This window comes from Acanthochromis polyacanthus, chromosome 16, assembly GCF_021347895.1.
Source record: "Acanthochromis polyacanthus isolate Apoly-LR-REF ecotype Palm Island chromosome 16, KAUST_Apoly_ChrSc, whole genome shotgun sequence".
Taxonomy (NCBI): Eukaryota; Metazoa; Chordata; class Actinopteri; family Pomacentridae; genus Acanthochromis; species Acanthochromis polyacanthus.
In genome coordinates this window covers 12,855,901-12,876,955 of record NC_067128.1, presented here as the reverse complement: position 1 = coordinate 12,876,955, position 21,055 = coordinate 12,855,901, and the positions used below count along the sequence as shown (strand labels likewise).

At 38.8% G+C, this 21,055-nt stretch overlaps 1 protein-coding gene across 3 annotated transcripts in view; it reads left to right on the top strand.

The window, feature by feature from the left end:
- Window positions 1–16,488, top strand: part of vta1 (vesicle (multivesicular body) trafficking 1) — an 84,457-nt gene extending 67,969 nt beyond the window's left edge. For all 3 annotated transcript variants that reach the window (XM_022206562.2, XM_022206561.2, XM_022206559.2), the window contains one exon: window positions 14,262–16,488. In XM_022206562.2, coding sequence (XP_022062254.1) covers window positions 14,262–14,407 — 146 coding nt within the window. In that variant the 3' untranslated portion in view covers window positions 14,408–16,488. The remainder of the gene's footprint in view (window positions 1–14,261) is intronic.
- The last annotated feature ends 4,567 nt before the right edge of the window (window positions 16,489–21,055 follow it).

Sequence of the window (21,055 nt, the reverse complement as noted above, 5' to 3'; positions counted from 1 at the left end):
TGAGGGAATAGCTTTTTCTACTGCAGTTATTCTTCTAAAAAGATTAGTGTGCCTGCTCAGCAGAACCCCTAACTGGATAAATAGTTGTAATGAATAATTCAAATTCTTTTCAAGATTTGATTCAAACTTATCTGCAGAGTCATAGAAAGAGGAAAAGCAGTTTCTGTCCTCGAGTCGTCACTTTTTCTTCACAGGGTGAACTCGGGCATGTCCGGTAAACCGCGTGACTCTGGCAATTACAGTTTTGTCTGATCGCTTTTACAATTAAAATGAAAAGGCCTGTGTAAGGAATACACTAATCCTCAGTCCAGGCTGATAAATGAAATGTTGCTCACAGCACTCCAGTAAAACATATCGGTTTGAAATGAAAAGGCAAATTACCTCGTAAGCATGCGTTTTGTATTTAGCACTGTGTCCTCTCTGCAGCTTTATTCATGAGAGAAAATGCAAAACTTCTGTAATTCATTCAGTCAGCAGCCTCCTCTGTGAAGGTCTCTACCCTTGTTGTCCACATGTGACGTAACACAGAGCAACATCTGAGAAAATCATTCAATCTACTATTGATGTTTAAGTCTTAAACAGAAGGGGGTGACCACTGAGATGCTTTTGATAATTCATTCCCTCATGAATTTCTACATGCTCAGAATGCTAGATTTCTATGAAGAAATAGAGCTACCGTATTTTTAAGGCTTCATTGGTATATTCTGCTTTGTGTTTTGCCTGGATTTTTTTGTAAACGGTGAACATAGTGACTGAAAAGAGAAGAAACACACTGGAAATTTAGTTGTATTGTTTAGTATATATCAGGAAAAGACAAGACGCCATGAAGAAGAGCTAAGACAAAGACAAAGCATTAATTATATGGATTCACAAAGCAGAAATTGTCCCCAAGTTAATGGAAAATGTCAGAAAGAAACAAAGTAATACCCACAAAGGAAGATTAAATCTCCATAAGTAATACAGTACAGACATTTAGAGAATAAATATACAAATACAGAGACAAAACAGAAAAATTTAAAAGAATTTAATGCATAGGTTATTACAGTCATTAAACAGCAATCCTATTCAACACAGAATACACAAGTCCAAAGTCGAGAGAGTTTGAATTTGTTTTCTTTAATGTTTTAGAATCACAAAATAACCCCGTTATAATGGTTCACTTAAAGATATTTTTTCCTTTGGACAAAATAAGTCTAATTCTCTGACAGCTATCCATTTAAAAGATATTCAACCTGAATGCATAGATGCACCTCCTCTGTTAATGTTCATTTATCTGATTAATTGTTTTAGTGTCCCGTAAAAGTGTGAATCTTGACCTACTTCTCGACAAACAAAAACAAATTTTAGGTTTTAATTCTCAGACCAAATTTTGTCTACCAAAATAAGTTATATCACATATCTGAACTCTACAGAAACATCACAGTCAACTATGCCTGAGGACATTTCACAATCCACAGTAGCACATGTACAGATGAGAATGCAGATTGAAAAAGGTTTACTTTCTTAGACTGTTTAGCAACAAGAACATCCTCAAAAATTGTCCTTGATTACAAATCATCGTTAACTTTCGCTGTGATGTGACTTCAGGCTGCATCAGTCCTTTCAGTGAAGCCCTGTAGGGAATATGTTTGAATGGCAGCACCCTCTAGAGGAATAAGGATGAGGTCGGGGTGGCTGGATGGGACAACAAAACTTTAGATTCAACAATGACCTTTGTACAGCCTTAAGCTTATTTTTATTATCATAAATTTAATGCGAAATGTCCTCTAACCCTTTCAAAGTTTTTTTAATTCAGATCCCCATTTCCCAAGACATAACAAAGTTATCTTTGCGCTTAACCAAATTAAACTTTTAGCAATGCATTGTCACATCAAGGTCATGGACAAACCACTGAAATGACCGTCAGATAATGGAACGCATGATTTGCATCAAAGATGTGCTAAATCAATATCTGAAATTACAGTCCCAAAGTGGCCCAAATGCAAAAAACAAAAATGATCAAGTAGGGGCATTTAAATAGTTGATAAATGATGCTTGTCAACACTTTCTCAGTCACACATCTGGCTAAATGGGGGATGTAGCAATATTATTTGCCATTAAACTGCATCTGTAACAGTTACTGCAATGAACCCAGTGTTTAAATGCTGCTGGAGGAAAGTTTGTTTGCCACAGAAATCTTTTCTGTTAGGGATAACAGCAGAAGTAAAAAGAGGACCAGTTACTCAGAGAAGTCATCCTTCCACTCAGTGAACACTAAATGGGGAATAAAAAATGCTTAAAAATTGGTCAGTTGAATCCCTGGCCAAGCTGTAATGCATCCCTACTGTTTATTGTGCAGCCTGCTGAATGCTAATTGATTTCTCATTATGATGAAAGCTGACTGTCAGCTTGTTTCCTTTATTCTTTTCATTTCAGATGAAGCTGTGGTCTTTGGAAAACGACTGCTCAGATCATTTCTTATTTGAACGTCCTTCTCCAAATCTGTCTCCTTGTTGAGCGCTGTGGTTTCTGGCCATCTCCCATCTCTTTGCTGACTTTCTCTTTCGTTTTTTTCCCCCCACTATTTTCCCTTCTCTGCTTCTCAAACTCTTCCCATCCATGGGAGTATGCAGTCAGCATATTTGCAAGTCTTTTCCCAGCTTTTTGGAGGAGAAGAGAAATCAGCCAAGGGATTAAAGGCTTATGGTGCAACATTATTCAATCATTCTTTTTTTTTTTCCTGTTCTTCTCCAGGACGCTTTTAAGAGCATAGGACCATGTTTTATGAGTGTTGCTATGCCAAGAGAGACATTATCTGTTGCTCTGTTCCTTCATCTTGCACTGCTTCTCAAAGCGGGCTCCAGAGACCTTCAGTGGTCATTTATGGGGTCCCACCACGTTAACGTTAAACTTGATGTCGTTATTATTTCATGTGCTAGACATTAACTCTGTGAGAGAGGCAGCGGCTGTGTGGATCTTTAGATTTATCCTCTCTGTTGTAGGTAAGGAAAGTCAAGCTTGCTGTGGTTAGTACTCCCAAAATACACCAGTGACTTCACCAGTCAATCAGCAAACAAGCACATAATCACAAGAAGATGCAAGTGATAGTTTGGTGGCAGCCACGGTTAAAATTACAGCAGCGCTTTGATGTTCCGTTCTTCTAATCTCTCTACCTACATAGTCTCATAGGTTAAAACTCTTTTTTCAAGTTCAGATGATGTCTGAAACATCCATGACAAGAGTTTTCTCCTCTATTCATGGATATTTCATCCAACACCAATCTTTTTTTCATCAGATTTTTCCAGACACGTAACTTTCCTGACTGTGTCTGCCTATAGCTTGGTTTCCATCCAATTGTAATTTCATTTTCAAGAAAAAGCGAATTCATGCACATCTCCATCTACTTTTCTTTGGCCAATGTGAGGACTTGGTTGAGATGGATTGGTCGGTGGTGCAGGTTTCCAGTCGGTACCATTAAACCGTTGCAGAAGAAGAAAAGAACACAACGAGATGAGCTCCAGTCAAAGCTCAAACGATGGAAAACATAATGGAAATATCACATTTCTGTTGGTTTTATGCATTAATGTGATCGCTCATCTCTTCACTGAAAACTTGAGTGATGTTCAAGTCATCATGCTTCAAGTTTGCCATGGTTTATTTGCTCGGTCTGTAGCATTTCATTTTTATCAATACACCAGTCTTTCTATCTCAACGTTATGCAATATTCTGTTTTTTAGCAGTGGTATCGGGCATTGTGCTTTCAAGTTGTCTGTGTCACTTTCTGGTAAAGACTATACTTCTTCGCCTGGATGGAATTTCTTGAAATTTAACACTCAGTATTGGACTATTCAGAATTTGGTGGTCAAAGGTCCCAGCAGGGTTTATATCATGTGGTATTGAGTAGCTATTACTTTTAACATGTAATTGGTCAGATCGTGCTGGGTGGACATTGCTTTAAGTGAGGTCTACAGCTTATGGCTGAAGTAGGGCATTTACAAATCTAAAAAAATAAAAATCAGCAATAATCTGAAAAGTGCTACATATCAAATCAGATTTTCTGTCCAGTTTATAATCGGTTGATCCCTAATGACTGAGTACAACATTAAGATTGTTCCACATACAGTAAACACAGTTAGTTTATGTTACTCCATTTGACAGAAATCTATGCAAACCCATAATGACAATAGATGGAGGCTGAGCTGATGATCTCTGTGGGTTTTTTTTAATTAACAGTTACATGTAGTGTAATCTTCTCAACAACTAATAACCTACCTCATTTACACTATAGTTTGTGGTTTGTTAACTTGAATGTTTCTTTGTCTATAAAAGATGACAATTGAGTTAATTACTTCAGTGTTCATTAGAGACAGAGTGAGTTGTGTGTGTGTGTGTGGCTACAGGCAGATAATGACAATCAGGTCAGAGCTTTTAGCAGTGTTTCATACATATTAAAGGTCTGATCTCATTGACGTGTTTTAATAGTCATTGCTAACAGCTGTGCAGTGTTTTGGCATCAGGTAAGTGTTGAAACTCGTGGATCTTTTTCTAGAACCGGATATTTGTGAGACATCCAAGAGTTACACTGAACGCTCACTCTTGTGGTGGTCAGTATTAAGATCAAGCCTTTTTTTTAAAATCACAATTATTCATTAACTTTAGAGAGAAAATATTTATTGCATTCAGTACTTGGGAAACTTTAATGTTGTGCTACATTCCTGCTAATGTACAAGCTTTTGTATTAATGTTTGACCGGGCCTTATTCACAGTACATCTCCTAGAAGCAAAATAGAAAGTAAACTGTCCCAAAGAATTGTAAATTAAATCAACAGAGCTGCTTTTACTTTGATTTTATAGGATATGTTGACTCACTGCATTACCATATTATCTATGTCTGAGTTGACTCTAGACAAAGACGAAGGTTCAGTGGTTGATGCAATACTAGCAGGTAACAGCAATATTAATGTTCTTGGCCTTCATGTATTCATTCACTTCATTTTGTGGTGTTTTTTTTCAGCTAATTGAACGAGTTAGTTATGTTTGCTTCGTGGCATATAAATTGTTCTCGCTTAACATCGATTACCCTAAATCATCATCATTTTAGGCAACTCTTCCTTCATTTTCTGATCCAGACTTTTGATTTTCATGCTGCCCTTCTGCTTTCTGTTTTATATCACTCTTCTACTCTGGACTGCAGTCGCAGCATCGAGGAAATTTGTGCACAGCGACCTGACCGTTCCCATGAAGTGAAGCCAAAACATCTTGGTAGCAGGCGGTTGGTTTAGGAAGTGCTTGATTTGATATGCAGCGGAGTTTCTGTGAGCTGAGCACGCATTGTAAATGTCAGTATTGCAGTGGATCATGTAGTTGTGGTAAGCCAAAATCCTGATTAATATTTGATTAATTGTGCAGATGTAGTTTAGAGTCACAGAAATACTGGTCTTGGCTCATTTCAGCAGAACCTGAAACTCTCACTGTTGATAGAAAGACAGTTTTTTTTTTTATGATTTATGCCCCATACCACAGTCAAGTGATGGTTGACTTGTTGGATTATATAGTTTGTTTTCAGGTTGAAGAATTACTTTGCCCTCTGGGCTCCCTCTGGTCATGATTGACTGGAAAACCACTTATGTTTGTTAGTACAGGGGTTCAAATACAAGACTGAAGAAACCAAACTCACCTATAAAGTCCTTTTGTGCTTCAAAAATAGAAACATGTTTTAAAGCCAACTTTTGCTGGACTTCTTAACTATGCTATCATGTACCATTATACAAGAGTGAAAATACTTAAACAGTTCAGGTTACTGGGGTTATTTCAGTTTTCAGATAATTGCTTGTATATCGCAGTATTGAAAACTTTGCTGTCCTTTCAGTGGATGTTATTAGCATTATCATCTTAAATGGTTATGTCATAGAAGTTATTAAAAAACTTAAAACTCCATAAATAGAAAATATATAACTTTTGCTGTCCTGCAGTGTCGATGGTTTTGAGTGGACTTTTTTCAGATCTGACTGGTGCTCAGTATCTATAAAACTGTTTCCTGTGGGACCAATTTATAAGTAGAAAGAATATCCATTGAAAGCTGTTCAATACAAAGTCTGTGTGTTATCTAGACTAACACGGACACTGTTTCTTGAAGCACCTTTTAATGTGGTTGGTAACTGTCTCACACTATGTTCCATGTTACTTAGGAGTAGAAGTCTTTGTCATGATGTAACTCAGACTCAGTCTGTCTTGAAATGCACAGACTTTATTGTAAAACAGTCAACCATGAAGGGGAGTTGTCTAATATTCATTTTCAAAATGCATTAATGTCCTTTGATTTTTGTGCCATCAGAAACATGCAGCTGTAGGACCTTTTGTGTTTGATATGGAGAATGTGTCCTGGCCTGGGCTGTGTCTCATGTTCTGTTTTCAGAGCGCTGTGTTGAGGGATGGGAGGGCCGCAGAGGCATGGTTCGAGTTAAAGAACGTCCTCTGGGGAGGGAGGACCCAGAATCAGAACAAGTAGAGTGATAGAGAAGGAAAGAAAGTAATGAAGGACAGTAAAAGAGAGAAGCAGCACTTGAAAAAAGAGATCAAAAAGTACTAGTGTATAGATCCAGAGGAACGGAGGAAAGATAAAGAAGGAAATATTCGCTTTAAAGTTGTGAAATCAACAAAGGGAGAAAGACAAATGTGTTCTGCAAGGGAGTAGAAACTGTACATAAATCGCATCCAGACGTTTCATTTTTCATCATCTGAAATATGAAACAACTGCAGAGAGACAGTTTAAGACGTGACAAAATAGTTCCACATTTCATACATTTCATCGCCTTTTCAGGAATGAATCACTTTTATTAATTGTGTCAGAAACTCCAGGCAGCGCTTCTTTCAGCATTTTTATGTTACTACCAGGTTGAGATTTCTTTTCGACATAATTTCTACAGCTTCAGAGAAAATATATAAATTGAGAGGAGAGAGAGGAAAATATGTAGCAGGATGGAGCAATGAAGAATTTATTGGTGAAGAATATGGAATAGGGACGAGACGAATCTGTTTAAAGGAGTAAGATAGAGAGAAAGTGGTAAAACCGGATGAAGAAGATTTGATGAATGTGAGGGAAGGTGACAGATGCATAAAAAGTTAAATGGAATGGGAATAATTGAAAAAACAAGAAGAGTAAGATGGGAAAGGTGAAAGAGTAGGGAAGTGGAGTGCTACAGGTAAAAGTATGTGGACAACCCTGTCAGTATGGACTGGACCAGGGTCTGATGCTGCTTTTCCACTTCATGACCTTTAACCTGGAGCTTCCATCATCTGAGCTTTATGAGAGCTTGTAAAGGTGGTCGAGGCTGCTTTGCTTTGAAAGGATTGTCATTGGACAGGCAGCATACCAATGACAGACTTCATTAAAACGGAAACAGTGGGATAGACATTCTGTCAAACTGGTTACAGCTATGTTGTGTTTTTTGACATCTAACCAATGACAAGCACCCACCCTGTCCTTAACCAGGAAATGGATTTAGTAGTACTGCATGAAGAGGGGCAAAATTTTGCTTTTGGAACTTCACTCTAAAACATGTTGAAGACAGTTGAAACAGAAGCAGAATTTGGGACAACAGTTGGTTTGACAACATCCCTGTGCACAAACCCAGCATGTTTTTACAATTTAATGTTAAAGGGCTTAACCTCAGCTCCATCTAACAGCTGGAACACTGACTGTTGCACCTCACAGATGTTGTACTCAGACTGATGTCAGCTGTTCATGGAAAAATGCAGCCACCCCACACATTTGAATGAGGCCAGTCTGTCGATACAGTGAGGGTTCCAATGCAGAGATTTGTGGCTGAAAGGTTGAACCAACTTTTACTGAACCACAGTGCAACACTGTAAGGACTGCTGGAGTTGTTGGGTTATGTTGAACCATGAATGCTAGAACGAGACATTACCTTTACCTCCTTTATCCTTAAGAGGGGTTGAGCCCTTCCCAGCTGACAATGGGCAAGACCCCTCTGGACAGGCTGCTAGTCCATCACAGAGACAGACAGCCATATAGACTCCCACTTGGCCAATTTAGAATCACCAGTCAACCCACCATGAATGTCTTTGGACTGCGAGGGCAAGCCGTAAAAAACCTTTGCAGGCAGAGCAGTGCAGAAAGTCCAGTTCAAACCAATAGAGGCAAATTCCTGCAGCCAATTTTTTTTTAAAAATAAGGCCTGAAATCAGAAGAGTGGAGGCTTTTAAAGCTGCACAACAATGTCCATGGTCGCATTAAACTATCACAATACATTGGAGTGTTTAGTTGTAAATATACTTTTAACCCTGAAGTTGTGAGAAGACGTAAAACAAAAGTTCTAAGCAAGGAGACAGTAGAGAAGAGTAATAATGGAAGGATAAAACATAAAAGAAGAAAACAAGCACTTTCCTGAGACAGTGGATTAAAACAGTCAGCACAGTTTTTGAAGCATATATCTTTGAATGGCTTTACAAGGGGTTTTCTGGTCTTTCCTATAGCATACATCGGAGTCTTGTATGTGAAGGAAGTGTGTATGTATGCTATAGTGTTACACCCACTGAAGGATGTTGTTTCCTTCAAGCTGAACTGTAATCCTCCCGAGACTCCGATGGGTGGAGGGCTGAGAGCGTAGTAAGCTGCAGAAACTAAAGGAGTGAAAAATACAGCTTATTTTTCCAAGTCGAATTTACTTTCAGGAATCTTTTATTACAGTGCTGTCGCTTGGGACGATACTGGGAAGGAAAAGCCTACCTACAAGGAGCAAATCAATAATTAATCACAAAAACAAAATGATGTAATACAGTGTACAGTCATGTAAAACAGCGGGAAGCAAAACAAAACGGAACATGCTGAATTCGTTTCAGTGCCTGGTCTGGCTTGTCCTGCTGTTTTTGTTTCAACACTGTGGTGTTCCATGTGTGCTTTGGCTGCATGAATCACCTTTTATCCACCTCTGAGTCCACTTTAAGAAACATATGTTTTTGTCTTTCCAGATTTGGACATTACATCAACACATTGACAAAAAATAAGTTATTTATGTGAGATTTTACACACAGACATGAACAAAAAGGGGTAGTTTAAGGTCAAATTTTCTCAGATATTTTGTGTGTTGAGGCTGAAATAAGTTAATGAAATCGTCTTCTTGGAGACTGTTGTTGTGATGGTCCTCTATGCTATCTCTCAGTATGTTGTGAGAAAGTTAGATACAGATAAGATCAAAAACTTCAACTGACAAAACTGAACATTACAGTCTCAAAATGAGGTTAAACAATTATGGGACTGTGTAGATATTTAGCTGCAAAAAATAAAATACTGTTTGCATTTTTAACAAAAATGAAGCATAATAGTAGATCAGCTACAACACTGACGAAATGAGGAAGGTTTAATGAAAAATGAAATGCACAGTTGCACTTGGAAAAACACAGGATAAAAAAAACTGTCTAGTGTGTTGGAGATAGTGTTAACGGCCTAAAATACACTCATTGGGAAGCAAAAATTCCAATTATCATAGTGTGATCAGTTCATGGTACATTACAGATAAAGGATGATGTAGTGGTAAATTAGAACCAATTATTATTTAAGCTTTTAATTTAGTTAATTTAGTCCCAAAATCTATGATGAAAAATATGTTTTTTTCCACACTTAAACTAAGCCAAAATGAAATGAAAAGTAGCAGAGAACAAGGATGAAAATATTCCATCAATAATTAAAACTGAATTCATATTTTGACAGTTTACTGTTTCATTACAAAGTGTCATTGAATTGCAAAAATCCTCCTCCAGCCAATAGTATCTGTTTTTCAGGAGCTGATGTATCTGTCTGACATTAATAAATGGGCTTATGGACTAAATTAATCTACAAAAGAGAATTATTCAAAAGAAAGCAAGAAAACAGCTGCAACCAACTAAGATCCTGTCGACGTGAATGTAATGTTAGCTTAGCAAATAAGCATGTTTACAGTCTATCTAAATCTCTCTGCTTTGTTCAGAGTGGCAGATGACAACATTTACCTTTCTTATAGCATCAAACTAATCAAAAACAAATTGATAAAAAATGAACACGAGAACAAACATAAAGTTGATTATAAAAAAGGAACTTGGCATGGGAGAGACTACATTTTGGGAAAAAAAATATTTGAGAGGCACTTTGATGTTTTGGTTTGGCAGATGTACCATTTGCTAACACAGAGGGCGAGATATTGTGCTTTCACTTCTCAAGAGCTGCCGTGTCGCCCCTTTTTGCAGTCTGTAGAGGCAACAGTTAGCTGTGAGGATGCTAATGCTAACTGTGCTATAGCAACAGAGAGAGAGAGAGCAGTTCTGTTAAAACAGGCAGAATTTAGAAATACTGTATATAAAAACAAAACTAAACGGTGTCTAACTGAAATGCTTTAGTTACAAATTGACTAATACTACTAAACTTTTGGACAAGAGAGTACATCTTAGTCTAATCTAAAGACAGATTCTAATTGAATGTCCACCTGCAGAATCTAAAGACCTCCAATGAAAATTATGTTTTTTAATAGTGTGAACATGTCTATGTGGTGTTTTCAATAGATATAGTGATAAGAAAATTTCTACCCTAAAACTGCAGCGTATCCGATCGATGACCATCTCATCGAAATATCTTCTCCTATGCAGTTCCATTGTTTGTTTTCACACGTAGCAAAGCGTAGTTTTACAGTGTTTGAGCAGAATAGTAGGTGAGCTGGAGCGAGTGGTGGAAGAATGACAGGGACTTCATAGACCCAGATATTCTGGAGGAGGCAACAGTGTCGAGTTACATCGAAGCAATTTTTTAGGGGGGAGAGACTATTTTCATGTAATAAAAACTACTTCCAAACATGGCACTTTGATACACAGATGAATTTTTAAAGGTTAAATCAGTAGCCAGAGAGGGACTCAAACTTTTTTGTCATGGCTGCATAGTCATGTTTTCACTATTCTTGCTGCTTTGAAAACATATTTTTTTTAAACATTTATGGCAAAAACATCTATTTTTCTAGCCTAGCCATGCTAGACCCCATGTTCTGAAGGCACAAGGGTCTAGGGAAGCTCGACAGGGAGGGAGGCGGGCTAAAAGGTTGTCTATCAAATCCCTCTGCAGCAATTGGGTAGGTATACAACCAATCAACGCAACGAATAGGCTGACGTGGTTCCGAGAGCACCGGCGGATTGTAGCTAAGTCCCATTAGCTTCCCAACCAGCGGAGCCAACTGGTATATTAAGGATTTGCCATATCCCGTCGGCATAAGTCCAAATACGTCTTTCTTCTCAATGAAACACTTCAGTGCCGTCCTTTGTTTATCTTTCAAGTTGAATTTTAGCTTCAAATCTTTAAGGGCTGTGGCCAAAGCCGAGTCGAAAGATAACTGTTTATTGTGCGCCGGTTGTTTCTGTCAGAATCGTCACGCCTCTGTCGTCACTTCGTTACGCCCGCCTTCTGACTCTACACTTCATGGTGATTCGTCGGCCAGTTTTAGGAGAATCCAGCCTCGAGCCTTATGGAGGGTAACTAGACCCACCCTGGCAGAGAATTAAATTCGTTGCCGTGGGTTGTCTAGCGCGGCTAGGCTACTATTTTTCAGTACCGATGGGCATGTGAATGTATCTATAGTGTCTTATTTCCAAACTACATGGTTCATTTCAGAAAACACTCAAACGTCCAATCAAAGTCACTCTCTGATGTTTTAGAAGCAGTATTAAAGAGAGGAGGAGTATGTTGTTAAATCCTTACTTGAGAAAAACATTATCATGTCATGGTTGAGATTTAAAGTGAAGGATTGTGGACTACAGGTTCCTAGAGAGAAAGGGAGAGAAGGGGTGAGCATTGATGAGCTCACAGGGAGTGGTTTGTCTCAGAGGAATGCTGAGATGTTACAGGATAGCTCTAATATCGCTTTATTAAATCCTGCAGTAATAAGAGATGATCAAAGGGAAAGTACACCTTCCACACACTGTATGAAGCCATGTGGAGTCTTTTCCAGGCTGTCTATAGTCCTTCTTTAAACGGCTCAGATCACAAAGACGTCTGAGCTCTGCAGCAGGTAGTTCTCTACCATAAATTACCCACAATCCCCTCGGTGATGACAGGCTGACTTTCCATGACGCAGCTCACGGTGGGCCTTCAAGTGTTTTAACGGAAAGTTAGCATAAAAATAAAGTGTCTGTCTCACATGCAAGAGAAATTTAATTCTTGTTTCCCAAAGCCTAACATGAGGTCCTCAAATGTTTTGTTTGTCAGTCCAGAGATGTTGAGTTGCCTGTCATAGAGGAGGAAAGAAGCCAGAAAATATTTGAAGTTATAAAGCTGGAATCAGTGAATTTTGACTTTTTCTCTTTTCTTTTCTCTCTCGTTTTTATTTAGTGGTTGTTAATTAATCAAGTAAACACATTGTCAGCTTGAATTCAAGACAAACAAAGTGGTGTTGCTAAAAAAGACCCCTCTACGTATGTTCAGACAGTCGGCTGAGCTGTTGACATTAGCGGATTGATAAAAGCAAAATGTGACAAAGTATGATGGAAACAAACTTGAAGAACAAATGACGATGAACGTGAAGTGATTTTTGTCGTCACAGACATCAGATCAGAAATGTTGTATTTTAACAATCTTTGCTTCTCATAGTTTACGCTTCAACTGGAGCTCTTTTAATGACGCCATCTTGCTGTGTTGTGGTTTAATGGCACCAAATTCAAATTAGCTCCACTTGTTTATTTAGTGGTGGGATTGAAATTTGTCTATTTTTTTTTTTTAAATTTTGACAAAGAAAATGCGCAGAGACAGTGGTCTTTAGTCCACTTGTAGGTTAAATGAACCACACTGAGGGTGCTATAGATCAACTTATGGCATGGAAGCCTCATTGTTTCATAAATGCATTTCTTAATCTGCAGCTCCTGCGTCACACAATGTTCCTCATCAGTCTGTATGAGGCAAGCTAGTTTATCAGACTCTGTGTGGTTGCTTTCCCATAAATTATCCTACGTTTCTATGTTTCTGTATGTGATGTTTCATTTAAAAAAAATCACTATATCACAATGTTATGACCACTTAAAGTTCTTACCAGGAGGATTGTGTCACATTTGTGGAGCTTACGAAACAGGAGCTTCCATTCCAACCATTTCTCTGACATTTCACATGTTAAAACGCACAAATTTCTGATTGTCTGTCATCATTGCAACTATGTAATTATGTTAAATGCACATTAAATATATGTGTAACACGTGGATTCAATGGTTACATGCTCAACTGTGTATCACATTGAGTTAAAACTGACACTTTATTTAGATAAACTGTTTGACATTGTTGTTCAGGCGTCAGGAAATATGTGCAGCTTTGGTTCTGTGTGCGCTGAGCTGAAAAGAGCATCCTCAAAAACCCCGGTGAGTTTAGGCAGAGATTGTTGTTTTGGGCTCCAGCTTGTCAAACTTGAGGAAATCCCCGTGTTTCTTATCACGGTAACATGAATATATATGAGTTTTGAACTGCTGGTCGGATAAAACAAGACTTTCGAGATTTCAACTTTCTGTTGCTGTTTATCACTGTTTCGTGACATTTTAAAGACGAATAATGTGGAAATGAATCCCAAATGAAAAGTGTGGGTTTGGTTTAGTTTGTCTCCGATTGTTGACCAAAGGATTCCTGCATTAGAGATGAGTATTTAAAATCCCAGACACAATTACAGCTTCTTCCCCACTGCCATCACCCTGATAAGAAGCTGAGCTCTTCCGACACACCTGTGCAGTAGTCAGTATTTAAATGGACATGTCCAGCATTTTTTTGCTCCATGATCAGCATTCTCTGCTTTTTGCACTGCATCATGCAATTATCATCATTGCACTACTGTGTTTATATATTCCTTTCTAGCTGTAAATTTCTGTATATATTGTGTTGTATTTCATTTTATTTCTACTTTTCTTTTTTTAACTTCCCTGTTCCTTTTTCTGTGGGTTTTTTATTATTATTCTCTTCCATATTCCTAGGGTGACACCAACAGCCGAAACCAAATTCCTTGTATGTTGCGTACATACTTGGCCATTAAAGCTGATTCTGATTCTGATGATTTGAGGTTTTTGTTAAAGCGTGTGCCTTAACTTTGCCTCAACAGTCAGATTTTTCTTCTGATTGATGGAATTAGTCATAACTTCACTAAGAGTCATTGCTCTAATCAGTTACAGTTGTCGTACGTTATCTTTTATCTGATTCTGATCTGACTTCTTCCCCTCTTTTCTTCCGATTCGCCCCTTTATCCTCCCGTCACCCTCCTTCCCTCCCTCTCCCCCTCCAGGCGGCGTCCATCTCTCTCCAGAAGACTTCACCAAGGCCCAGAAGTACTGCAAGTACGCCGGCAGCGCCCTGCAGTACGAAGACGTCGGCACGGCCATCCAGAACCTCCAGAAAGCCCTGAAACTCCTCACCACCGGCAAAGAATGAGGCCTTTGTCCTCCTCCCATCTGATCCCTCCATCCCTCCTTTTCTTCCCCCTCTCTTTTCTCTCCGGCAGCGCCGCTCTATCTGTCACTGATCTGGTACACAGCGGGCTGAGGACGCGACACACACTCACACACACTCGCACACACTCGCACACACACATTGAGGCCGTCCTGTGAAGAGGGCCGTTCAGCCCACCGTCAGACGAGGACATGATGGAAATCAGTGCGCAACAATGGCCGCCTGTGTCCGACACTGTCGCACTGATTGAGGGGATAACTGACCAACTGACTGCAGAACATGTCGACGCTGACGGATTTTAATTACCGCAGATCAAAGCTTCATCGTTGACCACAATTGGCTCATTACAAGTTCACCAGTCTCTTGCACGGCAGACAGAAAGTTAACTTAAGATCCACTTCCTGGGTTTTTACTGAGCTGCTATGATCAGCACTTCCTGATGTTTACAGGTTCTTCATGTGTCACATTGTTCAATTCAAGGAGCTTTACACTCTTAATACAAGAAGTTAAACGAGAGAGATCAGGAAAGAGGAAGTGGTGAGATCAAAGCACTGAAGACATGAGTGAGTGGAGATTTAGTCGGAGTTTTCCCAAGCGAGATTGAAAAACTGATTTTCAGCCTCTTCTGTTAACGTTGATTTGTTAAGTGATTAGTATCAGTTTAGGGAATTAGGAGAAATCAATAGGAGCTAATGATTTTCATTAACTGAAAAGTAACCACCTGCTACTTTAACAAAAAATCCCAACCTTGTAGTTTGCTTTGTATTTAGATTGAAAGATTATCTGTCTGGGTGATGATTGGATCCAGTATTCCGTTTGTCGGTTTTATGTTTTTAACTGATTCCTGATGAGAATTAATACATTTAGAAATGCGATCTTTGGCTGTCATTCAGACTCCTCTTTCTGTCTGTAGAGACTCCGTGGTCTCGATCAGCCGCATTCTTATCTGATTATCTACATGTCACAAGTAATAGTCTACCCACACTAAAGGATAAAAGTTGAGAAGTTCTCTTTTGATGAAGTGTAAGTTTAAAGAAAAAAAGTTGGAAAGAAAAATGTGTCGTCAAAGTTTTCATTTGGAATTTTTTAAAAATATGACACCAAGATTTTCATTTTTGCTGCAAATTTATATCAGTTATCTGTATCAACCCCCCAAAAAACATTGATTGACTGCTAGTTTGTTTCTTTGTGTACAGACTAAATATGCAAATAGTTGAGTTTTTGAGGTTTTGGATGCTGCAGTCTTTATGCTGATTTTAGCAAATCATCTCCTGACTGTAGATTTGGACAACTATTGATTTCTAATCCAACTACAAGAGAAGTATTTGCCAAAATATTGACAACCTTACATGATACGTGTTAAAGACACTAAGGAGAGGGATGACGGATTCACTGAGAGGACTGGCTTGTTTACAGCACTGAATATCATGACTCTGACTTGTAGATCCATGAAGTAACTTTCCAAAACGATTTTCAAATGGTTCCTTCAGGTGTTCTTCATCTTCGTAATCGTAGGAAAAACGTACCCTGGAAACCCTGTTTTCTGTCTCTTCTAACATGTATCTGTACAATTCAGAATGTACTCGACCATCGGAAATTTTGTCTTGTATGGTTGGTAGTTTTTGTCACCGCTCGTCTCGATTTTAACCGCCTGGAAACACTTCATACAAGATAAAACTGTGTCTCTTTGGTGTCACATCCATTCAGTCCTAACACTCAGACAATAGAGAACAAAGTAGGAAGGAGAAACGTCTTCAATCCATAAGATCAATAATCAGCAGGTTGGAGCGTCACATAGTTCTTCGAATTTTTGTCTCTTGGGGAAGTGGAGATTTTTGTCTTTTTTTTTTCTCTTTTATTTTTCTTTGAATGTAGACACATCACTGTCTCTGTAATGTTGGTGGGGAGGAGGATGGTGGCCGTAGTTTCAGCTTTAGTTATCTTCTGGTTATTTAATCATTCTCAAAACTTGTGTAAGTGAGACTTTAAAGGTTTTCACGAAGTTGCACGAAGCTTCAGAATCGGAGCGATTCCAGGCAGTTTGAATAAAAGGTTTGAAATGATTGACTGATGTGAGTTTTTGTGTTTGGGGCTCGAGTTATTTATCACATCCACAGAATCCACCTCACTGATTGGGAAGTCACTGAAATTAGGGAGAAATGAAATGAGCTGCAGTTCCAACGTGAAAATGAGACGAGCAGCTACTTGAGGGAGATTCTGATTTGGCTGCAAAGCTTGCAAAGAGCACATTAACCAGACAGCAGCCAGGTTTAATTGTATTCAGTACAGACTTAACTACAGCTAAGGGGGCTTTTCATTCTCCACCTCAAAATGAGAAGCTGCTGCTTGAGTATTTTCTAAACAATTCTTTATTAGTAAGAAAGGCTGCGGAGAGATAAAACTTTTAATTAGATTCTGGGTTCATCCCGGTTCTGTTTGGGGAAACGAAACTGCTTCTCCTCATCTTCTAGGTAGTTATTTCTACGGACATCCATCAAATTTATTTCCCCGTGAAGGTCAATAGATGCCATAAAAAAACTGTGAGAGCGCAGCAAAAATGTCACCACATTTCCAAAATACCGTACATTTTATTTTAGAGCATTAGATTCAGTTGGTGAAATTTTGCAGAACACCAAATACCAACATTGATGAATTACACTAAATGAATCACTATATAACCATTAAACTCCATGTGTCCTGTTGATTTAAATGGGGAATTTGACCCGTAAAACCTTTCGCAAACAGTTTTGTTTTACACTATATATCTAAGGATTTAAGGATTGAAATAACCCACATGACCTGCATTAATCTCTGCTTGCTTGTATGATCTGAATGAGCTTCTGTGAGTGGAATCAAGGTGTGTTCAAATACTAAACAAACTATAAAGGCAACTAGAGAAAGATCTAGAATGTGCTAATACATGGTGCATCAAATGCAGTATGTTAATAATAACAGGATGTCCTGCTACATCCAGGTTGCTACGCCAACCAACAAGCTTTACCGTCCATTCAGACCTACGCTCCTCTGCACAGTGGAGGAAAAGTCACAGAGTCTCGTTCAATCTTGAGCTCCCAACGGTGAAATATTATGGTAAATGTCCCAACAATACCCGCACTGCATGCAACAGTACACACTTTTAGAGGCAGTTGTTGTAGGTACTGAAAGGAAAAACTAAAAGAATGCAATTTAGACTGGAAGGTAAATGTTGGAAAGGGGTTTAGTGACGTTTTCAGTGAGGTCACAGTCACCTCTTGGTGCACCTGTTGGTGATAAGCTGATTGACTCTTCTTGCTGGTGACAGGTTAATAGATTAAACCCCTGAACCCCTTATCCACTTCCACCGAGTTTCCCCTTTTTTCATTGAGCACAGATGATCAAAACACATCCCTCTAAAAATAGTTGTGACTGTCAGTGTGACTGATGAGAGCAGTGAGGAGTGACATGTGGTTTCAGTTTTGGCTTCATAATGGTGTTTTCTGAAGGACCTGAAGGAAGCAGCCGGCAGCGCTCGGAGGGGGAAGAGGAAGTTACAAACCGGCAGTTCAAAGAGTCTCAACTCGTCCTAAAAGCAGTCAGTGTGACTTCAGGCTAGGGCTGCGCGATAAATCAAATTAATTCGATTAATTCGCCTTTTTAAAACCTGACGATTTGAAAATTTGCCAAATCGTAAAATCGAGGCGAGCTTAAATATATAACAATACAGATTCTTCTTCTGCCTTTCACGACTTGTGCACTGGCGTTTGCTTCCACCTCTCATCTCCTTCCGTCAAAAACACTCACACCCCCGTCATGGCGGACAGAACAGCAGATGAAGAGTTGGTCGCGAGAAAAGGGCCTCATGTTACATCGATCATATAGAAGTGGTTCGGCTTTGACAAGACTGACACAGAGCAAACTACAGTCATGTGCAAGGTTTGCAAAAATACTGTGAAAATGAAGAGTAGCAGCACAACTAACCTCTTTCAGCACCTCTGGCAGAGGCAGCCTAAAGAATGGGAAGAGTGCCCGCATCTACGGGAGTGTGGTATGGCTAGCACTAGCCATAGCAAACAGACTGCCAAGAAAAAACAAAAATTGATTAAAATCGTAATCATTCAAGATGACTAAAAAAAAAAATCGAGATTTTATTTTTTGGTCATATCTCCCCGCCCTACTTCAGGCAAGTGATGGTAAATTCACAACTCCTAGTTTAGGATTATTTGTAGCCTCATGTTTTGGTAAATGGTTGTATTTATATAGTGCTTTTATCCAAAGCACTTTACATGATACATCACATTCACCCATTCACACACTGTTGGCGGAAGCTGCCATGCAAGGCGCTAACCACGACCCACCAGGAGCAATTAGGGGTTCGGTGTCTTGCTCAGGGACACCTCGACATGAGCTCGATGGGCCAAGGATCGAACCGGCAACCTTCCAGTTACAAGACAGCCACTCTACCCACTGAACCATGCCGCCCCCTATGTTTTAGTCTAACCAGGCAAATATGAATGATTTGTGTATTGATAAACCCTTTTGCATTCCGTGTTTTTATGAGAAGCCTCACAATTGCCTCATTTTTTTGCATTTTTTTCTATTCCAAAAGCAGGCACTCTTACTTTTGTTTAATATTTTAATCAAACATTTTGCACAAAAAAGAAAGAAAAGAGCAAAACACTGCATACAAACCCAAGGTCTTCCCTAAACCACTTCACAGAACTCAAAGTACTGTTTCTCTTACAATGCTTTTTTGTTGTTCTTGTGACTGGGTGCAGTTTAGACTTTTGCCATGTTAGAAATGATACGGAGAGGTTACTAGGCCGTCGCAACTTTTAATGGAAAATCAACCAGGGTGGTCATTCAAACATCACGCTGATTAATGGAAAGTAGTGCAGGTCTGAAAGGGACTTAATAGAGTGTTTGCCATCCAAAGATTCTCAGACTGCAGCTATTTTTAGCTTTAATAGCGGCTGATGGGGAAAGTGTGCCTTCAGCCAGCGGAATATCAGTTTCTGTTGTCCCAAGAGACTTTGTACACTTTTTCCATAATTCAGGGATGTTTCTTCTCATAATGAAAGTTTTAAAATACAAGGGGCTTCCATCAAATATCAAACAGACTGTAATTAAACATCACTAGATCGCTGTAAAATATTTAGACAAAACAGAAATGTGTATTTTCTTTAGTTGAGAAACTGTATTTTGAGCTTCTAGAGGGAATTCCTTTTGAAAAAAATCACAGTAAAAAGTGGATTTTACAGATTTTTTTTGTTCAGTTTTGACTTCTTTAAAACTCCTCTTTCAAGTCCAGCATCTTTATTTTATTTAGATCTTTTTATTATGCATTAAGAAGCTATAAAGAAGTAATGTGCAGCTGGAGGAGGAGAGCAACACTGCTGTCCGTCTGTCCTTCACATTTTTCATCTGCTTTTCAAATCAAAAGATTCTTTCTCTCCCGCTGTTGACTTTGTCCTTGCTGTTTATAGAAAAACAAACAAGTTTTATAACTTAAAGACCTAAGTTATGGTTTTTTAGTTTAGTTTTTTTTTTTTAACCTTTTGTGCGCCTCTTCCAGTCGCTGTACTTCTTGTTGTCATAAAGCAGATTTGATTTTTTGGGTGTATCTGCCAGGGACAAAGCTTTTCCTTTTTTATTAATATTACACAACCTTGCAGAATATTTTCTCTTCGCTTTCAAAATGTTTTTTTTTTTTAAGAGTCGAGGTTAAGCCCTCCACTCGAGGCAGAAAACGACACCTTCTGTTCTGTTCATGTGTAAAACTTGCAGGAGCCTGAAACGGACTGAGACTTACTGGAAATGTTCAATCAAACGGTAAACAGACTGACGTGGTGAACACAGAAAACTGAGACGGTGTATGTGGTTGCCATGGTAAGGTGAGATGTTGTCCTTTTTAAATATTAAATTTGTGTCTGACTCACCTACTCACTCCCCCTTTACACCATCTCCCCCTTCCTCCCCACCTACCTGCCTCTAAGGAAACTGATATTTAGTCTCTCTTTTTTCTTTTTTTTTTTTACACTAATGGGCCAAATTCATGATCCTCGTCTCATTATATAATTTTTTTTACATAATATATTTTGTTGACTTTATTTTAGTTACCTTCCCCATGTTTCCTGGGTTTTCTTGGCATTTTAAGGTTTTGGAGGAGTTTTCTCTCTGAGGTCTTGGGTTGGATTTGGGACTGCTGTAACCTGTGTGTTACTTTGAATCCAAAACCTTTTGGCCGTGCAGACTGTGTGAAGCTCTGTGTTGCATTCAAAGACAATTTTATTGATTTTTTCCTTTCTAGCTGTTAGAGAAACGCTCATTACATCCCATTAAAAGATCCAAACCAACTACCTGTGTTATAAATGTTTACTTTTCTTCAGAACTCAGCAGAACTGTGAGTGAAAATACAGAACGTACACCTATCAGCCCCAGCATTAAAACCACTAACAGGTAAAATGAATAACATTGATTATCTTGATATAATGACACCTACGAAGAGGTGGGGTATATTTGGCTGTAAGCGAACAGTGAGTTCTTTAAGTTGATGTGTTGGAAGCAGCAATAATCAGCAATTTCGGGATCTGAGTGACTTTGGTAAGGACAATGATGGCAACACCACCAACTCAGAGAATCTCCACATCATGT